The 20,472-nt window shown below is 43.8% G+C and overlaps 1 protein-coding gene across 1 annotated transcript in view; it reads left to right on the top strand.

The window, feature by feature from the left end:
- Positions 1–436: 436 nt before the first annotated feature.
- LOC124775127 (phosphatidylinositol 4-kinase beta) overlaps positions 437–20,472 on the top strand; it is a 284,386-nt gene continuing 264,350 nt past the window's right edge. Inside the window, exon 1 of the mRNA XM_047249966.1 lies at positions 437–572. Within this exon, the coding sequence (XP_047105922.1) occupies positions 536–572 (37 nt within the window). The 5' untranslated portion in view covers positions 437–535. The remainder of the gene's footprint in view (positions 573–20,472) is intronic.

Here is a 20,472-nt window from a genome sequence, read left to right as displayed (position 1 = left end):
TTGCCATCTATTACTACGAACTGCGACCTTCCTGACAGGAAATCACGAATCCAGTCGCACAACTGAGACGATACCCCATAGGCCCGCAGCTTGATTAGAAGTCGCTTGTGAGGAACGGTGTCAAAAGCTTTCTCCTGGACGCCAAGGGACCCCAATTCCAAGGTGTCCCAGGGCATTGCCCCAGCCGCCTCGGCTTAGCTACGCCGACGGTTTAGCTGCAAGTCGCAGCCCAGCTGCGAGAGAAGCGTCTGGACTGGAGGCCGTGCCTGGTGCGCGGTAGCGACGCGCCAGCTGCGAGAACTCGCCAAGGCAGCCAGCCGGCCGCGTTGGTGCGCTCGTACCGAGGGGAAGCGAAGCGCTGGCGGTGGGGTGGGGGACAGCGCCTGGCCCCAACACACGGCAGCGCTCGGCCGTCAGTCAGTAGCTTCCCGTCGTCCGCTCCAATGCCACGCAGCCGCTCCTGAGGACACGCCAGCGAAGCCCTCCGCGTCCACGGGAACGCCAGCCCGGCAAGGCGCCGACCGACCGCCCGGACATGCGCATCTCCGTCGCCGCAGACGTCGGCCCTCAAGGTAGGTCCGCGACAGGGGACTCTGGCGCCGACGCCGCACTCTCTCTCTGCCGGAGTCAGCTCTTGAAACCATTTCCGTCGCCGTTGTAAGACGGCGCCGCGTCTCTGGCCGTGTGCGATTAAATACGCTGGCGAACGTGTACAAAGAAGAGTGGCACATCTTGTGACGTCTCTGTAGTTTGTACTTGGCTTCTGCCAATAGTCATGTAGTCTTGGTTACCACAGAACTTACACTACTCGATCTTCAAGTAAGGAACTTAGTATGTGCTGTTTACTAGTGGAAGTGTTGTATTCACGATAACGCTGTGTTTACATTGGTGAAAAGAAGGCTGAATGTAGAAGGAAGAGTACTATCACAGGTGACCATCGCTGTTTTTTCTTAATGTTCTGTTTTGGTCTGATTGGTGGTGGACTGCCGCTCGATTTATGCTTCTGTCCCGGGAAGGGCTTAAAATTCACCGTTGATCCGATTTGTGATCTTAATATTGATTGCTACAAACAAGGTGTGGGTTGGTTTTCGCATTCGTGTAATTGAGTTTACGAGGAAAAGTGGCGTGTCTGTTGGCTACTTTTCTTTAGCTGGAATTTAAAGAGCCGTCAAAATAAAGTATTACACACTTTACTCATCCTCCTCTTCCTGAAGGAAGAAGTACGTGTTGCGTATTTGAAAAATGTTTAACCTTCGCAGAAACACGAGTGGTTATGTTGAGCAAGAGACATACACCGAGGGGATCAGTGCAGCGTTGTGGTAATTGTGTCAAATTGCAACCTTACAGGACGTGACGAACGTGTACAGAAAAAGAGTGACACACCGACTGACGTTTCGTTAGTCTGTCTTTGGGTTCAGCGACTTGTCGACGTCTTGGATACTACAAACCTTACACTGCTCGATATTTAACAAAGATATTTAACACGCCTTGTTTACATGTAAAAGTGTTGCCTTCCCGGTAAGGCCTTGGCGATAACTGTTTTCACCGGTGTAATTAAAGTGCACCATGGGAGTCTACCCAACATTCATATAGATTGAGTGTAACATCGCAGATCATCGTTTTTCCACTTTCTCCTCTTCGTTTTCTTCCTTTGTTTGCCTGGAGTCGGACAACCTGTCGCTTGCTTCCTTATTTCGCATAAGGACCGAAGTACAGCCTGTCTGTTCGTGATTCATGATGGCGCTTAATTTTGACTGTGAAAAGCAAAGTGGTCCGCTTAGCAGTCGTCTGAGTACACGAAAAAAGTCAGCTTACCTGTTCTCCACCTTTAAGTAGTTACAATTAACGACTTGTCGGTGTACCGAATATTACCCACTTTTTACTGACTTGTCTTCTTGTAAGAATCGTTATACGTGTTTTGCATTTATGAAATGAGTAACCTCAGCAGAAACGTGAGTGGTTCAGCTGAATTTGTGACTGGAACGAATAGCACGCGCCATGGAGATGAACTCAGTGTTGACGTAATTGTGTGAAAACGTAGCGTCGCCACTCGGTAGACTAAAGCCAAACAGTACTACTCCGATTTGAGTGAAGTGTAAAGTATTCTAATTACGTGGGGCATGATTTTATCTTGTAAGGGCCTGCAGGAAATAGGCTGATCGCATAATGCGAAACAGTCCAAGAATTAAAAAAACAAGGGGGTCGATAGATGTCGAGTATATTTTATTCTCACATATGATGGTTGGATACGGCAATAGACAGACAGCAACAACGAAAAACGTACGTACGAGTACTTCATTTTTCTTTCAAAAGCTGAAAGAGAACGGAGATACAGTTTGGATGAAACAACAAGTATTGTCTTTGATTCGCTTCGGCGGTGCAAATGCAATAGTGATACAAGCATATGTACCTGTAGATGACTGATCACAACGGACATTCCTGGGTAGACTCTTACAAATTTGTCACACACTGTGAACACGAAATTGCCCTTTAATGTCTCCATCCTGTACAATGTAAGCGAAATGTAAGCGTAGTCTTCCGCAGCTGTTGTCACTGTCGATGAAATTCTTCTGGGCTGTTCGCCACACTGTCAGTGTATAAAACTGTCGGACTTTTCGGCCACTATTGCAGGTGGCCTTCGTCAAGACTTTGTGCTGAGCTGACTGTAAACGGAAAGTCGGCGCAGGGACATAGTGCACGGGAACAGTTCTTTTAAATGGATTGGTGAACACTTTCATTGCACGATGATTTGTGTTCCCAGTCGTCGGGTACTCGGGGCACTTCTGAGGCATCACCGCCGTGCGCCGTTCCCTCCCATCATTGGTATACGACGGAAATACCGACTGCTCGAAATGCAAAATGACTGCGAATACACACGCTCACTCAATGTAAGCATGTATGGGAAAAAATATTTATACTGTCAGCGAAAAATATTTGTTAATTTTTTTCCGTCTTGTCTGGCAGAACTCTGAGAACGAAAATAGCCTTTGATCCGTCAAGCGGCGTGTATACAAAGTGTTAGATGAATGTGGGTGCTGAAACGCTGAAGGAGATTCAGCAAACGAGACGTGGCAGACAGCTATGGAGTATACTTGCAGACAGATCAGCAAAGTTTAAGAACAATGTTTATTTACCTTGATGGATAAGGACAAAGAGCTCACGACGGTAACATCAGTAATACCTCGTATTTGTTCGTTTAAAAATGTTTTTGCGACGATACAGTAGCTTCTTTGCCATATTAATATAATTCACCTTTTATAAGATTTAACCCACAGTAGAATAAGTTACAACTACCTCAAAAAGCAGCAATAGCATCTGCATTCCTTTTCAACAACGCTTTATTTACACGAGTTCACGATGCAGGCTGACGTTACGCGCTGAAACAGCGATGCTGATCAGTATAAGTATCACGATGTAATTTAACGCGACTCCGTATACTGTGCCGCGAGCGAAGTTTCAGGCGCGCTGCCTCATCTCGTAGCCTAAGTACAGCAATAAGGCTTATATGGCAAATTATTATTTTTTCGGTCAACGGCGCTCTGACGAAATTTCCGCGTAATGCTGCGTTTACTTGACATATCATTGAGGATACCTATTATTTGGTAGAGCTCACTACACATCAGGAGTTCATATAAGGCACATTTCGAATAATAGAGCGTAGAATGAGCTGATTTGGGGACGAGTTTCAAGTACGCCCGATATGATCCTGTACAACTGTGAGAATGCAGTCATTTGCCGGACGCACGAAAATTGGTGGCTTTTTTTATTTATGTATATACGGCTCTAATGTAAGCCACAATTGTTAAAGAAGGCAGATTGGAGGTTAACGCCCCATCGACTTCAGAATCATCAGTGAGAGAGTATCAGTTTGGCTGAACCGTGGCCTATTCAAAGGATACAAACACTTCTCATGAGTTCGAGTGTTTCATCTTTTTTCTTGTACTTTTTAATCACTGTGTAGCGTAGGCTCTTTGAGTAAATGACCTACTTATAGGCAGGGACGTTTCAGCTACATTCCAAGCAAGCAGGTAATAGCGCAGAGGAAGTCGCTATTGGGAATATTTGCGTTACAACCAAGGGAAAACGCTCGAAAAAATTGGTCAGAACTGGAGAATAGAAACTATTGTTCATTTAATTTTGGGATAGTGTCGCAGACACATGCCCCAGGTACGCAGAATTCCAACCGGCGGCAAGAAAATCAACAATCTACACTTTGATGATGATATACCGTCATTGCAGGAAGTGAGGAAGAATTTAGTAATTTTTTCTTCAGAGTGAGGACTACTACTTTAAATTTCTGTCTAGAGATAAACGTGAATAAGACCAAAGTAATGATTATTTACTGACAAGGTGTAGATCAAAATCAGCTTACAGATTTCTTCAAGGATCTGGAAGTAGTGACTGTGTAAATCTGAGATCTCTGATCAATGACGCAGGAAAATGTGATAAAGAAAGACGAGTGGTCCTTGGTCGAGCCGCAAATCGCTAAACTCACTACTAATTGTAAGATCTGGCAGAAGCGGGCAATATTCATATCCAAAATAACGTAGATGCGCTTGGTGGAGTGACTGGTGTTCCCATTTTTCTTGTATGGCTTCGAGAGCTGGACCGTTTAAAGCTGGCGACAAGAGCTGAATTGATGGCTTCGAGAAGTGGTGGTAGCGGAAGGTGGTAAGTGTACCGTGGACAGGAAGTAGACCTTGGCAGCACCAGAAGTTTATCTTCCTGTGTTAGTGGAAAAATACTTCCAGTTCCTTGGGCACATTTTGAGAAAACAAGGGGATAATTTAGAGAAGGAAATGGCAGCACATTCTTCACGGCGTGGTGCACTGAGGAGAGGTATTGATGTCGGTCGGTGTGGCCTGGCACGAAGTCGGCGTTCCAAAACATCCCAAAGCTGTTCTGTAGGATTCAGGTTAGGACTCTGTGCAGGCCAGTCCATTACAGGGATGTTATTGTCGTGTAACCACTCCGCCACAGGCCGTGCATTATGAACAGGTGCTCAATCGTGTTGAAAGACGCAATCGCCATCCCTGAATCGCTCTTCAGCAGTGGGAAGCAAGAAGGTGACTAAAACATCAATGTAGGCCTGTGCTGTGATAGTGCCATGCAAAACAACAGGGGGTGCAAGCCCCCCTCCATGAAAAACACGACCACACCATAACAGCACCGCCTCCGAATTTTACTGTTGGAACTACATACGCTGGCAGATGACGTTCACCGGGCATTCGCCATACCCACTCCTGCCATCAGATCGCCACATTGAGTACCGTAATCCATCACTCACACAACGTTTTTCCACTGTTCAAAAAAAAAAAAAAAAAAAAATAGTTCAAATGGCTCTGAGCACTGTGGGACTTAACATCTGAGGTCATCAGTCCCCTAGAACTTAGAACTACTTAAACCTAACTAACCCAAGGACACCACACACATCCATGTCCGAGGCAGGATTCGAACCTGCTACGGTAGCGGTTGCGCAGTTCCAGACTGAAGCAGGTAGAACCGCTAGGCCACAGCGGCCGGAATCAGTGTTCAATCGTCCAATTTTTACGCTCCTTACACCAAGCTAGGCGCCGTTTGTCACTTACCGGCGTGATGTCAGGCTTATGAACAGCCGCTCGACCGTGAAAGCCAAGTTTTCTCACCTCCCACCTAACTGTCATAGCACTTTCAGTGGATCCTGATGCCGTTTGGAATTCCTGTCTGTTGGTCTGCATAGATGTCTGCCTATTACACATTACGAGCCTCTTCAACTGTCGGCAGTCTCTGTCAGTCAACAGACGATGTCAGCCTGTAATCTTTTGTGTTGTACATATCCCTTCACGTTTCCATTTCACTATCACAACGGAACCAGTGGACCTTGGGATATTTAGGAGTGTGTAAATCTCGCGTACAGACGTATGACATAAGCGACACCCAATCACTTGACCATGTTCGAAGTCCATGTGTTCCGCGGAGCGCCCCATTCTGCTCTCTCACGATGTCTACTGACTACTGAGGGCGCTGATATGGAGTACCTGGCAGCCCAATGCACCTAATACGAAAAACGTATGTTTTTCGAGATGTCCGGATACTTTTGATCACGTAGTATAGTTGACGCTAAGAAACCTTCCTGAAGTTTTTATGTAATGTTAATCTGTGACTTAAAGATAGTCGCTGCATGAAACTAATCGTCTGTGAATAACCATACATTACTCCAGATTTGGTGGTTGCGTAATGTCGCCTTTAAAAACATTCAATGTGTGCAGCGTTGTCTGCAGGAAATATTCTCCATCATTGCGCTTCTCCGGAGGCATGAGACCACGTCTGCAGATGGTTTTCCTTTAAAGAAATCACAATTTCAGGTCCACCGCGTCAAGTTCTCTGCGCGCGCCAGCAAAGCTACCGTCCGTTTCAAAGGCGAACGCTAGGCGACGACGAACTGCCGGTCGGAGCTTTTCACTCCTTCGTGGAACGAAAACAAACATTCATCGGCACAGTTACTTACATTTCTCCGAACTCCGCTCCTCTGATCCTAACTTCTCGATGAAACATCAGAGAAGAGTCGATGCGTGGAGGCTCACTAGCGCAGCGGAATCGGGAACAGCTGGAGGCAGTGTTGCTCTCTGGTTTAAGGAACTTCCTCGTTTTTGCTGTCGCGGCTATCGCTGAGTGATGACGCAACACATCTGCGTGCAGCTTCGCTGTTTGCATCTCGCTCCCACAAAAACACTGGGTAATCGCTTGTGGGTACGCTGTTCGTAAAAATTTAAAGTGATGTTAATCGTGAGACTAGTTTCGAATTTAGTACGTTTAACATGGATCGCCAGCTACGGGTAAAGATTATGACAATGAAAATTTGTATCACAATTCTATACAGTAGTCAAAGTTCAACAGTGTTGCACTAGAATCTTATCATACTTTCCACCCTATAAACTAATTTACTGAAAGGACGAAAAGTCATGGTAAGGTACTGTTACACAACTCGGTTCATTATATTTGTCCTGATACGGTCCTGATTTAAGTGAATTCCAAACGCTCCACATTCAAATCGGCGACGGTCACTGACGGTATCCCTCAGCTCCAGAAGCTTCGAGACTGGATTAATAAAAAATAGAGAAGAGTTAAGATTATGATTTAGTGCTTCATGCTTCATTTGTGCTAGATAGTCTCCCACTTAAGTACAACGCACAGAATACTCATACTGCAATGAGAAACTGTGAGAAAAGTCCTTGTTCGGGGTGCTGTTCAACCCGTGTGTCTAATTGGCTTGAATGTCGTTTAGTCGTCAAAACGTTGACCCTTGGGTTGCTTTTGGCACCACCAAGTCTCAAAACCGAGATGAGTTTTTCTAGACGAGGACTGTCCGAATTTTGCGTTCCAGTCACGTAGCGGTGATCGTATAAGCGTTGTTTTTTTTTCGGTAGTCAAGGTGTGTGGGACAAACTGTTCTTCAAAATGTCCTCGAGAACTTAGAGATGCTGCCGCGATGCGATTTGTGACAAGGAAACGTTTAAACATTTCGGCTGCACGTCCTCTACCTAGCGATGCATACTCACGAATGCACATCCTTTGTTTACGGTTTTTAGGTCCAGTTGCCACCGCATTTACTACGTTGATGTGGCTTATATGCCAGGAATATAATCAGTATCGCGACTTTTTGAAAGGAAGGTGTAGACAGTCCATCGCCCCGTATAGCTATGGAGAGGCAACTTGACGTCTGTTCGTTAAACACATGCAGTCTTGTGCAAAGGTTTCTCTGTGACACTGTATTAGAGATCCACCTTACTCTTTGTTGACCTCGGAAACCTTAATTCTTGTGTAATCTCCGATATCCTATGACACTTGCGTTTCGCGTCAGTTATCATTACTCGTTGAATGCCAGTTAATTCGCAACGTGCTGTCATATTCAGTACACACGTGTCTGTAACACAGACTGCTCAGATATTATTTCTACACTGTGGCCATACGTTGCATCTAGCTACAAAATTCAGCCATCATACATAGCACCATCATGAAATGGGACAGTCTTTCCCGTGGCTTTTGGTTACTCAGCTTGTTACTTCATCCTCCCCCTACTGTTGCCAAGAAAACACTTAAAGTCGTTAGAAATGGACTGTTCTTTAGTAGTGATCTTCCCCTCTTATTCCTGCCTTTATCCTATATCTTCACGGGATTGGCAGGTTAATTATTGGATCTGGCAATATTAGAGGAGGAGGAGGATGGCCGAATGTCCTTCCTGTCGCCATTAAATTTGTCCTCGGGACGGAATTCGTGCGTCCCATCTGTCTGCTTCTCGTGTTATCCCTTGTGAAAGTGCACAAACGGCTTCTAAATGTTTGCGAATCACGTAACTGCAGCGGGACGCGGGTATCAGCCCAGTATTCACCTAGTCGCAGTTGGGAAACCACCTAAAAACCACATCCAGCCTGGCTGGGCGGATTAGATCCGGGGCTGAGCGTCTCTCCGAATCCACGTAGTGGCTTGCTAACGCACGCGGCTATCTGAGCTGGTTGCTGCGTGTTGTTACATGTATCAGTGTCCTACTGGTAAAGTGAAGCCTGCTAATAGTTCGCAGAGTTCTCTTAATTACAGATTGCATCTGTAGGCTCTGCTGTCCAAGTTTGATTGTTACCAATCTGCTTGCTAGATGTCTCAGCCTAAAGATATGCCACTGATTAATTTTCTTATGAGAATTGCAGAGCAAATTATTGCATTTGGAAGCAGGAAACGATTTTAAAAAGAAAGGGAGCTGCTGGACCCCGAAGTGCCGTGTAAAAATCTATACTGAACGTTGGAGAGCATCTACCAACAGAGGGTGAAACAAGAAGAAGGATTTGCTGAGAGAGAGAGAGAGAGAGAGAGAGAGAGAGAGAGAGAGAGAGAGAAGGAAACCAGAAGAAAGACCTTACGTGCCATGTCTCTATGGCTTTCTGCAAAAGCTGTCTCATACTGTTTCACGAAGATCGATGTCAGTGTCACATGAGATACTCGAATTTGCATGTAATGCTCAAGAGTATGTCATTTGGCAAACTCTGCCCAAATGTCAAATATTCGTAATCATAAATGCTTTTCTGAAAATATGTATCAGAAATGAAGATAGAGGATTACCATTCATGTCATTCATTGCCTCTGGCACAAATAAGACCCAAGTCAGAAGACCAGTGGGACACCTACAGGGTTATTCGTAAGTACCTTCAGAGTTTCCGATCACGACAGCGCGAAAACTACAGGACATATAGGAAAATGACACATATCAATGGACAGACATCTCTCCAAGTTTCGATTCCTAACACGTACCGTGGCATAGTTGCAATAAGGGACAGGCGTTCGGAACGTATACAAGTTGTTACAAAACGATACCGACAAATGTCGAGGGGTTGTAAAGGGGGTCTTAAGGAACAAATTAAGGACAGAAGCGCCTTTCCAGAAAACTCATTCAACGATGGTACAGAGTGTCGAAGTTACAAACGTCGGCGCCTGCTGCTAAGCCACCCCTTTGACAGCATACTTAATGTTGGTCGCTGACGGACTGTAGGCGGAACATCTTGCAATGTTTTTTGTTATTCAGTGGTCGCGACTGATTGCCACGATCGCCAGTGGAGAAGACGAAGCAAGCTGCTGCGTAGACAGGCCTTGTCTCCTATGAATGCGTGTCGTGTGTACTGCCGTTGGATGGCATTTCCGGACACGGGTTCCTATCGTCAGTTTCTTCCTCAAGACGTCCGCTGCAACCCCTCGAAATTTGTAACACTCTGTAGACAAATAATTGACTCAGTATTGTCGCATCGAAATACCCTGACAGAAAAAAATGTCAGCACTAAAAAATAATTACTGTAGAGTAATGAAACTTCGGCAATACATTTATCTAGGTAACATTATTATGTCACTGACATTTCAAGATCACAGGGCAATGTAAGCTGTAGCGTTGCTCTTGGGGGGCGAAAAGAAAAATAACTGTTATTTTATATTTTTTGAAAAATGTCGAAAAAGTAATAATTTGGTGGGACACTTGGCAACAGAATCAGGGATTGATTACACTATTATAACAACATACTTTGAGCATTAAATACCTGGTTGGGTTATTTTGAACAAGAGCATCAGATTGATTTATTTGAGATCATTCGGAAGAAACATTATCATTTCCGTGCATTTTTATAGCCGCGATGTAGTCATACCCGGAACAACACTAAGGGACCAGAAGATTTATAGACTTTAAAAGAAATGCAACACTACACAATTAAAAAATAAGAGCTGATTCAGAAATAAAAGGAAAACGATAATGTTCCTTCTGCCTCATGCTGCGTTCGGCCCATCAGCGTGATCGTAATTTCTGGTGATGAACTAACACAAAATAATTATCATTCAAGTAAATGAGGAGATGGAAATCATCAAGGTTAATTTACTAAAATAAGCACACTTATCTTTAACACACGTTTTTTTAATGCTACGTACCTTTTCATATTAAATTACAATAGATGATCATTGTGGTTAAATACTTTATACATAACAGTCAAAATGTCCTCTTGATGCTGTCTGTCCGTAATCAATTACAAGAAACTACATGTTTTCTGATTGGAAAAATAACAATTAGCATATTTACTGAATATTTTCACATAAAATATAAAATACCGATGCTGAACGCAGCAAGTCCGCGTCCGCCTTTCACGAAATACTAACAATAAAAGGTGAGGTGCCCAATGCCTCAATTGTCTTGAAACAACAGAATTCTTTTTTATATCATTAATCGATACATGTACATAGAGATTTACAGGCACCGCGCAAGAACGGCAAAGATAAAGAATAATAGATTCTGTCGCTGCTATGTGATGGTTCATTTCTTTTACTTTACAATTGTTCGGTAACTTTAGGCCATCCCGGCGTTTACTACTGAGCGTATATTAAATGTTTGTGTGGCGAAAATTACTAATATTACAAAGAGTAAAATAAATAATTGCAAATGTGCAATGCTGGTACATTAGCAACCGGTGTAACCGCCAGAATGTTGAATGCAAGCATGCAAATGTGCATGCATTGTGTTGTACAGGTGCCAGAAGTCAGTTTGTGGGATGCAGTTCCATGCCTGTTGCACTTGGTCGGTCAATACAGGGACAGTTAATGATGTTTGTGGATGACGCTGGAGATGTCCGATGGTGCCCCATATGCGCTTGACTGGAGACATCTGGTGATCGAGCAGGCCAAGGCAACATGTCGACATTCTGTAGAGCAGTCTCTGTATGTCCATCTTTACGCAGACGATTGCGGGACCTCGGCTATTAAGTACAGAATGTCGAATCAAAACAAGTTTCAGCACTCTAGTTGTTATCTTATTGAGCAACAAGTCTTGGCGATATATTACGCCGTCTATAGAGCATGATGGGTTACAACAGCGGAAGTGGACGAGCGTTATCTTGTTGGAAAACATCCCCTGGAATGCTAGTCGTGAATGGCAACACGACAGGTTGAATCACCATATTGACGTACAAGTTTGCAGTCAGGGTGCTACTGCTGTCATTCGAAATCGCGCCCAGAGCATAACTCCCGGCGTATGTCCATTATGTGCAGCGTACAGACGCGGTGTCTCAGGCCCTGAGCTGGGCTGGCCTCCCCCAGCCAACACACGGCCATCAGCGGCACTGAAGCAGAAACAACTTTCATCATAAAACACAACAGACCTCCACCTCGCCCTCCAATTAGTTCTCACTTGAGACCACTAAAGTCACAAATGGCAGTGGGGTAGAGTCAATGGAATGCACGCTACAGGGCGTTCTTGAAGTAACCAATTTGTAGCAGTTCGTTGTGTCACCGTGGTGCCAACTGCTGCTGCAATTGCTGCACGGTCTTCTTGTGTCCGTACCTTCTCTTGCCAACTATCATGTACATTCCTACTAAGTCTTTCTGCAACATCGCCAACAATCATTTACAGTGGCTACAGTCCTACTACTATCTCTGTAATATCGCAGAAGGAACATTCACCGTCTCGTCGCCCTATTGCGCGTCCTCGTTCAAAATCTGTGAGGTGTTTACAGTGAAACGGTACAGTAGTGTCCACTCTATAAGCAGCAGGTTTCGCTGCTCGCTCGCACAGGGAAATAGAAACAGAGGCGGCTCCGCAGCCAATTTTATTACACGACACGGCCGGCCGCGGGTGCAACAGAACCCATGTGGACGGGTGGAAAGAAATGTGTCAGGCTTCATAATGCGTATTTATATGTGTCGTGTATTATGCATTTCTTGCACGTGAATGTGAATCTGCATATGAACTTTCCTAATCCTGCACACACCTTTCCGTAAAGCGTGGCCAAATCTTTGTTGGGAAGTAGTTGTGTAGTATAGTAGTGCCACCTTATTCCTGGGTAGGGGATCAGAGAGACAGCACAGGCAGGTAAAAGTCAAAGACTTTCCAGTGTCACAAGATTTGGGGTGGAGAGGTTGGTCACGGCCAAGTGGTTCGACCACCCCCTCCACCGGGGCCCAGGAAGACCACCGGGTGCCCGCCATATTCTGGAGTGTTACAGAAGACGGGTAAGTGAGCAGACGTGCCCTCAGTGCGCCTGTCTCAATGTTCACGCGTGGAAGAGAGGTATTTGAATATTTTTACTAGTTCTTTTATTTCCAGCTTCGGACTGTGTACGGAAATGAATGTTCTCGTTTTATTTCGGAAATTTGACCCCCTGTGTTAATGTATCTGGTCCCCAGTTTGCCTGTTATCCTCCTCACGTAGTGGATGTCCTATGTAAAATATTGGGAGGCTTTGGTGGTATACATTTGACCAACGCAATTCCGTCTTACCCGTAGAAATGTGCGTGCAGATTAGTATAGAAGATACCCGAGCTATAAGTTGTAAAATTGTAATATCTGTAAACTGAAACAATTGCTGCAATCGCTGTAAAGTCGAGTGATAATGTTTAAAATAAATAGGTAATCAACTGTCATCAATCTTTAACATGCCTTAAAAATCACAAAGAAGTCAAGTTAAAGGGATTTATTTAAAATAAAAGCTATAGAATGCAGGGACCCACACATCAGCGTGTGAGCCCTCCAGCCCCTTGCCTAGTATCGTACAGAAAGGGCACGCTCTCTGCTCTCAAGCTCCCCTCCCCAGTTATCCGTTGCGCAATTTTGATTCAGGGCTTGACGACATCATCTTTCAACTGGCGTCCCTAGGCAAGGAGGTTAGACGCTAAACTTTCAACAGTGGTGTCTTCGTCGCCTTAAAGGCATTCTTGACTAAGATCAATGCAGCACTTTCAATCTCAGAAGGTACAGTGTGCATTTAAAGTAATCGTTTTTCGCTACTAGCGCCACTCTTGTGCGACTGGCGTGAAATCTGGATAGACGTCATCTTTCAAACTTAGAAACACGCCTACCAACTTTCGTTTATGCCGCACAACTGCTTCTTGGTGTTGCGACCTTTTTCCCCGTCAATGTACTTCAGCCCATCCCTAGTCTGGAGTACTGCGCACGTGCACGTGTAGAGACAGCCAGACACACGTGCCTGTACAGCGGCGTGGCATTTGCGGCAGCGCAGGCTGCCATCAAAAGAAGCCAGCGAGAGACCTTAGCCGCAGCCGCGCAGCGCAAATCAAGCCGCGCCAGCGAGAGCCATGTCGGCGATCACGTGTGTCTGCTCGTGCCGGCTTCCCCTCGCGGGTTTCTCTGCTGTCCTCGCCCGTCCTTCCGGCTCGACTCTTTGACACAAATCTCTCTCTCCTGCCGTGTTCCGTTGTCACCCCGCGCGCCGTTGACATTTTTTCTCGCAAAGGCCACTAGGTCTTCACAGCGCATTCCTACGTTGATTAAATTTTCAAATGTTGAGAAATCAGAAGGAGTGATCTGTTTTACTCGGTAAAAACTTTCTAAAGCCAAGATCGCATGAATATTTCTTTATTTACAAACAAACGGTTTCGACAGAATTTGTTGTCATCTTCAGGTCTTCAAAAATTTTTGTTATACAATGTGTTGTGATGTAGAATAAGTGTAGCACATTACAGTATATAAAAGTCTGTCATAAATAAAACATTTAAAATCACAAAGCAGTTGCGCACCATGTCCATATACAGTATGTAGCGCTCAACAGATAACTCTCATTTCATTAAAAAAAAATAGACAATACCGTAACAATCATCTGTTGAGGCGCTACATATATAGTCATAGGAATGTGCATGAGGTGCTTTATGATTTTAAATGTTTTATTTATGGCAAACATTTGTACAAGATGAGTCAAAAAGGACTTTACAACTTTGGAATGATGTAGAAATTTATGGAGATAACTTACAGAATCAGTAGATGCGTCATTTTGTAGCCAACAACCTCAAGTTTGATTCATATATTGCATCAGTACCCCATTCCGCCACCAGGAGCGCCAGTGTAGTGCACATTTAAAATGGCTACTTTCACTGGTGCGGAGTGTGCCCTCTGCGTGTTTTGGTTTCCTGAAACGAAGTCTCTGCGTCTCCTTCGAGACGATAAAACCACTGAGAGAAGCTCATTGATCCCATTCGGATGCAACCCTTTCTGATGCAGGTTAAATCGTTATAAAGTATTAGTGCATAGGTTACCGCTATCATTACTTAACATCTACTTGTCTCAAATACTTTGGAGCCACTCGTGTGTAGAATCACACTGGCAACAATCCAGCAGCGCTGCGAGAGACGACGTGCACCTGACTCAATCACCATAACTACATGTGCATGCAGCGTGCTCTGTGAGCTGACGCACACCACTCACCGATGCTGATGGGCTAAGAGCTGTCATGTCGCCATCCTTTTCTTTAGCAGCTCGTATTTCTCATGGTCAACCACTTCTCTAATCTTTTTCTTAAGATGGTTTCCCATAATTTAGTTCAAGGGGCGTTCAATAAGTAATAAAACACTTTTTTCTCTTGACTCAGTTTCGGTTGAAAAAATGCAGAATTTGTTGTGGGACATCGTGGAATATTCCCGCTTCAGCCGCTGTAGTTTCATGAAGTTCCGATAGGTGGCGGCACTATACGTAGCCTTCAAAATAGCGTCTGTGATGGATGTGCGTTCCAAGCGTAGAGTAGCCATTGCGTTTCTTTTGGCGGAAAACACAGCAACGTAGGTATTTAAAGGGGCTTCCAGAATGTCCTGGTGGTGAAAAAAGCACAGTGAGTCGTTGGGAAAGACGTCAGTCATCAGCGCAAACCTGCCCGGTTTGCCGCATACTGGGCGGCCGCACACAGCTGTGACTCCTACAGTGTTGAACATGCGGACACACTCATTGGAACTGATCGACGGATCACAATCAAACACCTCGCTGCTCAACTGGACCTCTCTGTTACTGGTGCTGACACACTCGTCCATCGGTTGGGGTACTCAAAGGTAGGTGCCCGCTGGGTTCCTTGAAGGACCGGCTGTGCGGGAAGCAGTATGTTGATGATGAGGAAGTTATTCATGCAGCAAGTCTTTGGTGCCGACGATGATCAGTACAGTGATACCATGCGGCCGTACAGGCTCTCTGTCAGGTGGCGCAAAGCCTTAGCATTGAACGAAGATTACGTTGAAAAATAGAGTTTTGTAGACAAAAGGGTGGTAATATGGTGTATTAGAGTCGCAAATAAAACCAACCTGCTTTCAGGAAAAAAGTGTTGACTTACTTACTGAACGCCCCTTTTAGTTAGGACTCTCGTGGTCGAGCGGAGTGGCCGCGCGGTTTGAGGCATCATGTCACGGACTGCGTGGTCCCTCCCGCCGAAGGTTCGAGTCCTCCCTCGGGCATGGGTTTGTGTGTGTTGTTCTTAGCATAAGTTAGTTTAAGTAGTGTGTAAGACTAGGGACCGATGACATCAGCAGTTTGGCCCCTTAGGAATTCACACACATTTGGACATTTCAGGACTCTCTTGGGTCTGGACGAACATTTATTTATTCTTTGATAGTTATTCTGTTTAACTTCCAATTTCTTTGGAGAACTGGCTATATGATGAGTAATCTGAAATTGTGGATTGGTGTCAATCCATGCTGTAAAGGGATACCTACTATTCAGTTGTGTTTTAAATGGGCAATTTATAATTATTCCATTCATTTACTGCTTTTCTGTTACGTGTTTGTGGGTTTCTCCCTGTTCCTTATTCTGTAATTCCATATGGCTGAAACACCTGCTGTAGGTCCGATCTCCGATGCTGTCACGGTCAGGAGACAGACGATCTGAGGTAAGATAGCTTTTATCAAAGATACTCGTGCCGTAACAGATAGGGCAACAGTTTCAAGTAATTGTTCTCTTTGATTTGGACGAGATTCACCAATCTGACATCCCTCTCATTTATTCGCACTAGCGCCATAAAGTGTCAGACTACAAATCCGAAGTTCCTAGGTTGATGCCCCAGTCGGTTGTAGACTGTCTCTCACTTACAGCCAGATGCATGCATTGCAGTGTATGTTGCTTCGGACATGCACGCATCGTAATTCGTAATAAGACAGGCACTGCAGTATCCTACTTATCCGCCGACACCTGGCAAGCGACTTTCAGGTAAAATGTTTCTCCTGTACGGGAAAAATATAATAGATGTACGAGTACAGATTGTAGACACATGGTTAAAGACATACGGAAGTTTGAGTTTAGCTGTCGGTCGAGCACTGGAAGCCAAGTGGTAAGTCGACCGCTTGCAGCAAGCGGGAAATCCAGGTTCGAGTCCGGTCCGGTACAAATTGTCACTTCCGTCATTCCATTCTACAGCTGATGGTTGTCACTGGGCTGGACGCGACGTTGCATTCGATTCCTATATATCGCCAGAATTTCACGGAGAATCTGTGTGCAATTTAGGTTTTTCCCACAGGAGTCGACTGTCCCCTGTACTTCAGCTTTGGAGTACGTTCCCAGCTGCCGCGCCATTCCACTCGGACACAGAGAAGCACGTGTTATCCGCACCGCTGCAGAACTCTGTCTGCAATAAACCCGGAACATTTACAGTAGAACCCCTCTAATCCGACCTTGGATGGTCCTTCACTCCGGTTAGTCCGACCATGCTCAGTAGACTTGGCCACTGTTTCTATGTTTCGATACAGTGTATCGATACGTGGAACTGTTTCAGTGTTTCGGAACGGCTGTGGTTCACTGTTTCGAAACAGTGGTGTTTGATTCCGCCCCTGTCTCGGATAACCGGACCAGATTCGATCTCGAGCCAGACACAGAAACTGTATCGTTGTTTCAAAATAAGGCTGTTTCAGTCCACCTATGCTTGGAACGGACTAATTGTATAGAAACAGAGATGTTTCATTCCGCTCCGCGTCGGACGAAGATTCGGGCTCGGCACAGGTACTGAAACACAACATACCACTTCATGAGACACTTCCAAGAGTGTCAAAGTGTTTTTGACAAGCAATAGCATGAAGCTTAAGATATCCGAAAATAAAGCTTCGTTTCTAGTTGACTGTCCTATTCCGAAATGGCGTAACATCTGCTTTATAAACACTAACCGAACAACAAAACAACGCATACTATTCACATTCAAAATAATAAATGTGTGAAAATCATTCAATTAAATTACACTTTTTTTATAACATACGCCTCTCTGTTCATGTGCAGTACTCATATTAAGAAACGCAAGTAAGCCTACAACATTTTGAATAAAAAAAGGCGTACAGTGACAGTTATTAGACATATACATAAATTTGATGTAGGTATAAATTGCATGCAATCTGTTTGACATATCACTGATAGTGTAATGGTGAACAGGAAGCGCTGGGAAGCATGGTGAATTTAATAGTAACGGTTCGAAACACCTTGAAAGACAAAATTTTTTTCTGTTATATTTTGTTATTTATTCGAATTATTTGACGTTATCTGTGAGTCTATAGTCACTGTGTCTATTATCCACAATTATTCCCTTTGTGTGCATGGAAATTAGCAGGATGGGTATATTACTCATACTAACGGAGTGTGGGAATCCCAGTAGCATATTCGTTGTTTCTGCAGTTTGCTCCCACCTCCAGTTCCGTTCGTGGTGGTTCGTCTGTCTTCAGCTATGGCTGTCCTCAGCCAATTGAAAAGTATGAAAGTCACACGACACGAAAGCAGCGCATTTGCTGCAGGAAATACGAAACTGCCAAGACGCCTAAGTGATAGTTTCATACTTTCTGCGACATGGTTAGCGCTCTCGCACCTCATTTGTGTTTATATGAACATACTTATACAGTAAACATACAAGATGATAAAATGTGTAGGCTTATTAGATTACAAAATACAAACTGTTTCAGTGTTTCGAAACAGCGTATCGAAACATTACAATGTACTGTTTCATTTGTTTCGAAACAGTTACGTGTTTCAGTTTGCCCATCTCTAATGCTCAGGCTCGCGAGCCTGTGCTGACTTGTCACTGGCTGGACGTCTGTGGGGCCATTGTTGCGGTGTCTATCGCTGTGCATATTGTTATATTTCACGTTATTGTGCAGTTTTGTCCTTTGTTGGGATTAAAAAACGTCGTTGTTTGCTTTATTCTGTGTTCTCTACAGTACTTATTACTGTAGATTCATTGTGTGTACAGTTGTCTGTTTTTCAACATATCTGGATTCAAATGTAAACACGTAACTATTTCACTAAATGAAAAACTAGCAGTGCTACAAAGACTGGACGAAGGAGAATCGCTCCAAAAAATTGCAAAGGAACTGAATGTAGGTGTTAAAACAATTAAGGATTGGAGGAAGAATCGGAAAGAAATTGAATCCTATACAGTTACGATTGATGGTGAAAACACTGAAGAATCGCAAAACATTAAAAAAGCCTAAACTTGAACTGCTTGATAACGCATTGTGAATGTGGTTGTGTCAAGAAAGAAGGAAAGGAACTCCAATATCCGGGCCAATTCTCAAAGAAAAATTGATAGTTTTGCACAAAAAACTGGAAGCCAAAAGTAAATTTGCTGCCAGTGAAGGCTGAATTGATCATTGGAAAACTCGTCATAGTGTCCGATTTGTTTCTATTTCCGGTGATAAACTATCTGTCGATGCCGCAGCTGCTGAGTTTTCTGTTAAGTTTCAAGAAATTGTAGAAGAAAATGAACTGTTACTCTGCCAAGTGTATAACATCGACGAGACAGGGCTGAACTTTAAAATGTTGCCAACAAAAACGCTCGCAGCTTCAAATGAATCCGTGGTAGGAACTAACCTTATAAAGGATAGAATAACAGTCATTCCTTTTAGCAACACATATGATACATACAAGCTCCCCTTGTTCGTCATTGGAAAATCTAAGAAGCCAAGGGCATTCAAAAATATAAACTTATCTTCCTTGCCGGTTTATTACCGCAATCAAAAATCTGCTTGGATGGACTGCAACTTTTATAAATCCTGGTTTATCGACGAGTTTGTGCCATCGGTCGAAAAAGACTTGAAGCAAAAAAATCTGCCTGTTCGTGCTCTACTGCTCTTGGATAACGCACCATCACATCCATCTGAGGAAGATTTCGTGAAAGGGGACATAAAAGCTCTCTTTCTGCCTCCTAATGTGACATCACTCATCCAACCAATGGATCAGGACGTTATCGAATGGTTAAAAAGGCGATATCGCAGAAAGTATATCAGCTCAATCTTGGAAAAATCTGAAGGAGGTCATAACTTATTTGAGGCAATGAATTCCCTGAACATCAAAGATGCTATCTACACAATCGCTGCAGCATGGGATGAACTGAAACCTGACACACTGCGGAAATCGTGGCGTAAGCTTTGGCCACAAGTTATGACTGAAAGTGAGTATACCGAAGATGAGCAAAACAAGGACGCACTGGAAATCGTTAAAGATCTACAAACTCTGGAGCCGAACGTCCCTGCCAATGAAGCTGAAGACTGGATCAACGAATGTGACAAAGACTGTGACGCTTTTGAACAGCTCAATGACGACCAGATTGTTGCCGCTGTTAGCCAGGAAACTGTGAATGAGGACTCGGACGGCTAAGACGAACCCCCCACCCGGATTTAACACGACACAAAAAATGCTTTTGACATCGCCCTTCATTACAGCGAGCAGAATCCAAATTCTACTCCAAATGACGTTTTGTGGAGAGAAAAAGAAATGGAGAGACACTGCAGCTAAATCTAGAATAACATCTGCTAAACAAAAATGTATCACTGATTTTTTTTCCTAGTAATTTGTTTTCGTTTTTACTGTAAAAACAATGCATACAGTATAATCATTTCTTAGCTTATACATACAGTAGTTTATTTCTTTATAAAAATTTCTTTTTATATACAGTGCTATAAACATTTTTAGTTTACAGTATATATCGTTTACACGTTATTAAGTACAGTACAGAACTGTAATTTGTTTGTCGTTTTTCCTTTTAAACCCAATACGTATTATAGTGTGTGTAGACGTTTTTTAGTTAATATATTGTTTAACACTGTGTAAAAAACATCTTTTTATATTACTGTAGACGTCTTTTATTTCTTAAATCGTTTAATTTTTTGTACTAAATGTCTTTTTATATTTTTTTGCAATAAATATTAGATTTTTCGGATAATCCGACCTTTTTTTCGTTCC

The sequence above is a fragment of the Schistocerca piceifrons genome, chromosome 2, assembly GCF_021461385.2.
Source record: "Schistocerca piceifrons isolate TAMUIC-IGC-003096 chromosome 2, iqSchPice1.1, whole genome shotgun sequence".
Taxonomy (NCBI): Eukaryota; Metazoa; Arthropoda; class Insecta; order Orthoptera; family Acrididae; genus Schistocerca; species Schistocerca piceifrons.
The sequence above is the reverse complement of the archived record's forward strand: the minus strand, read 5'-3'. Positions and strand labels throughout refer to the sequence as shown.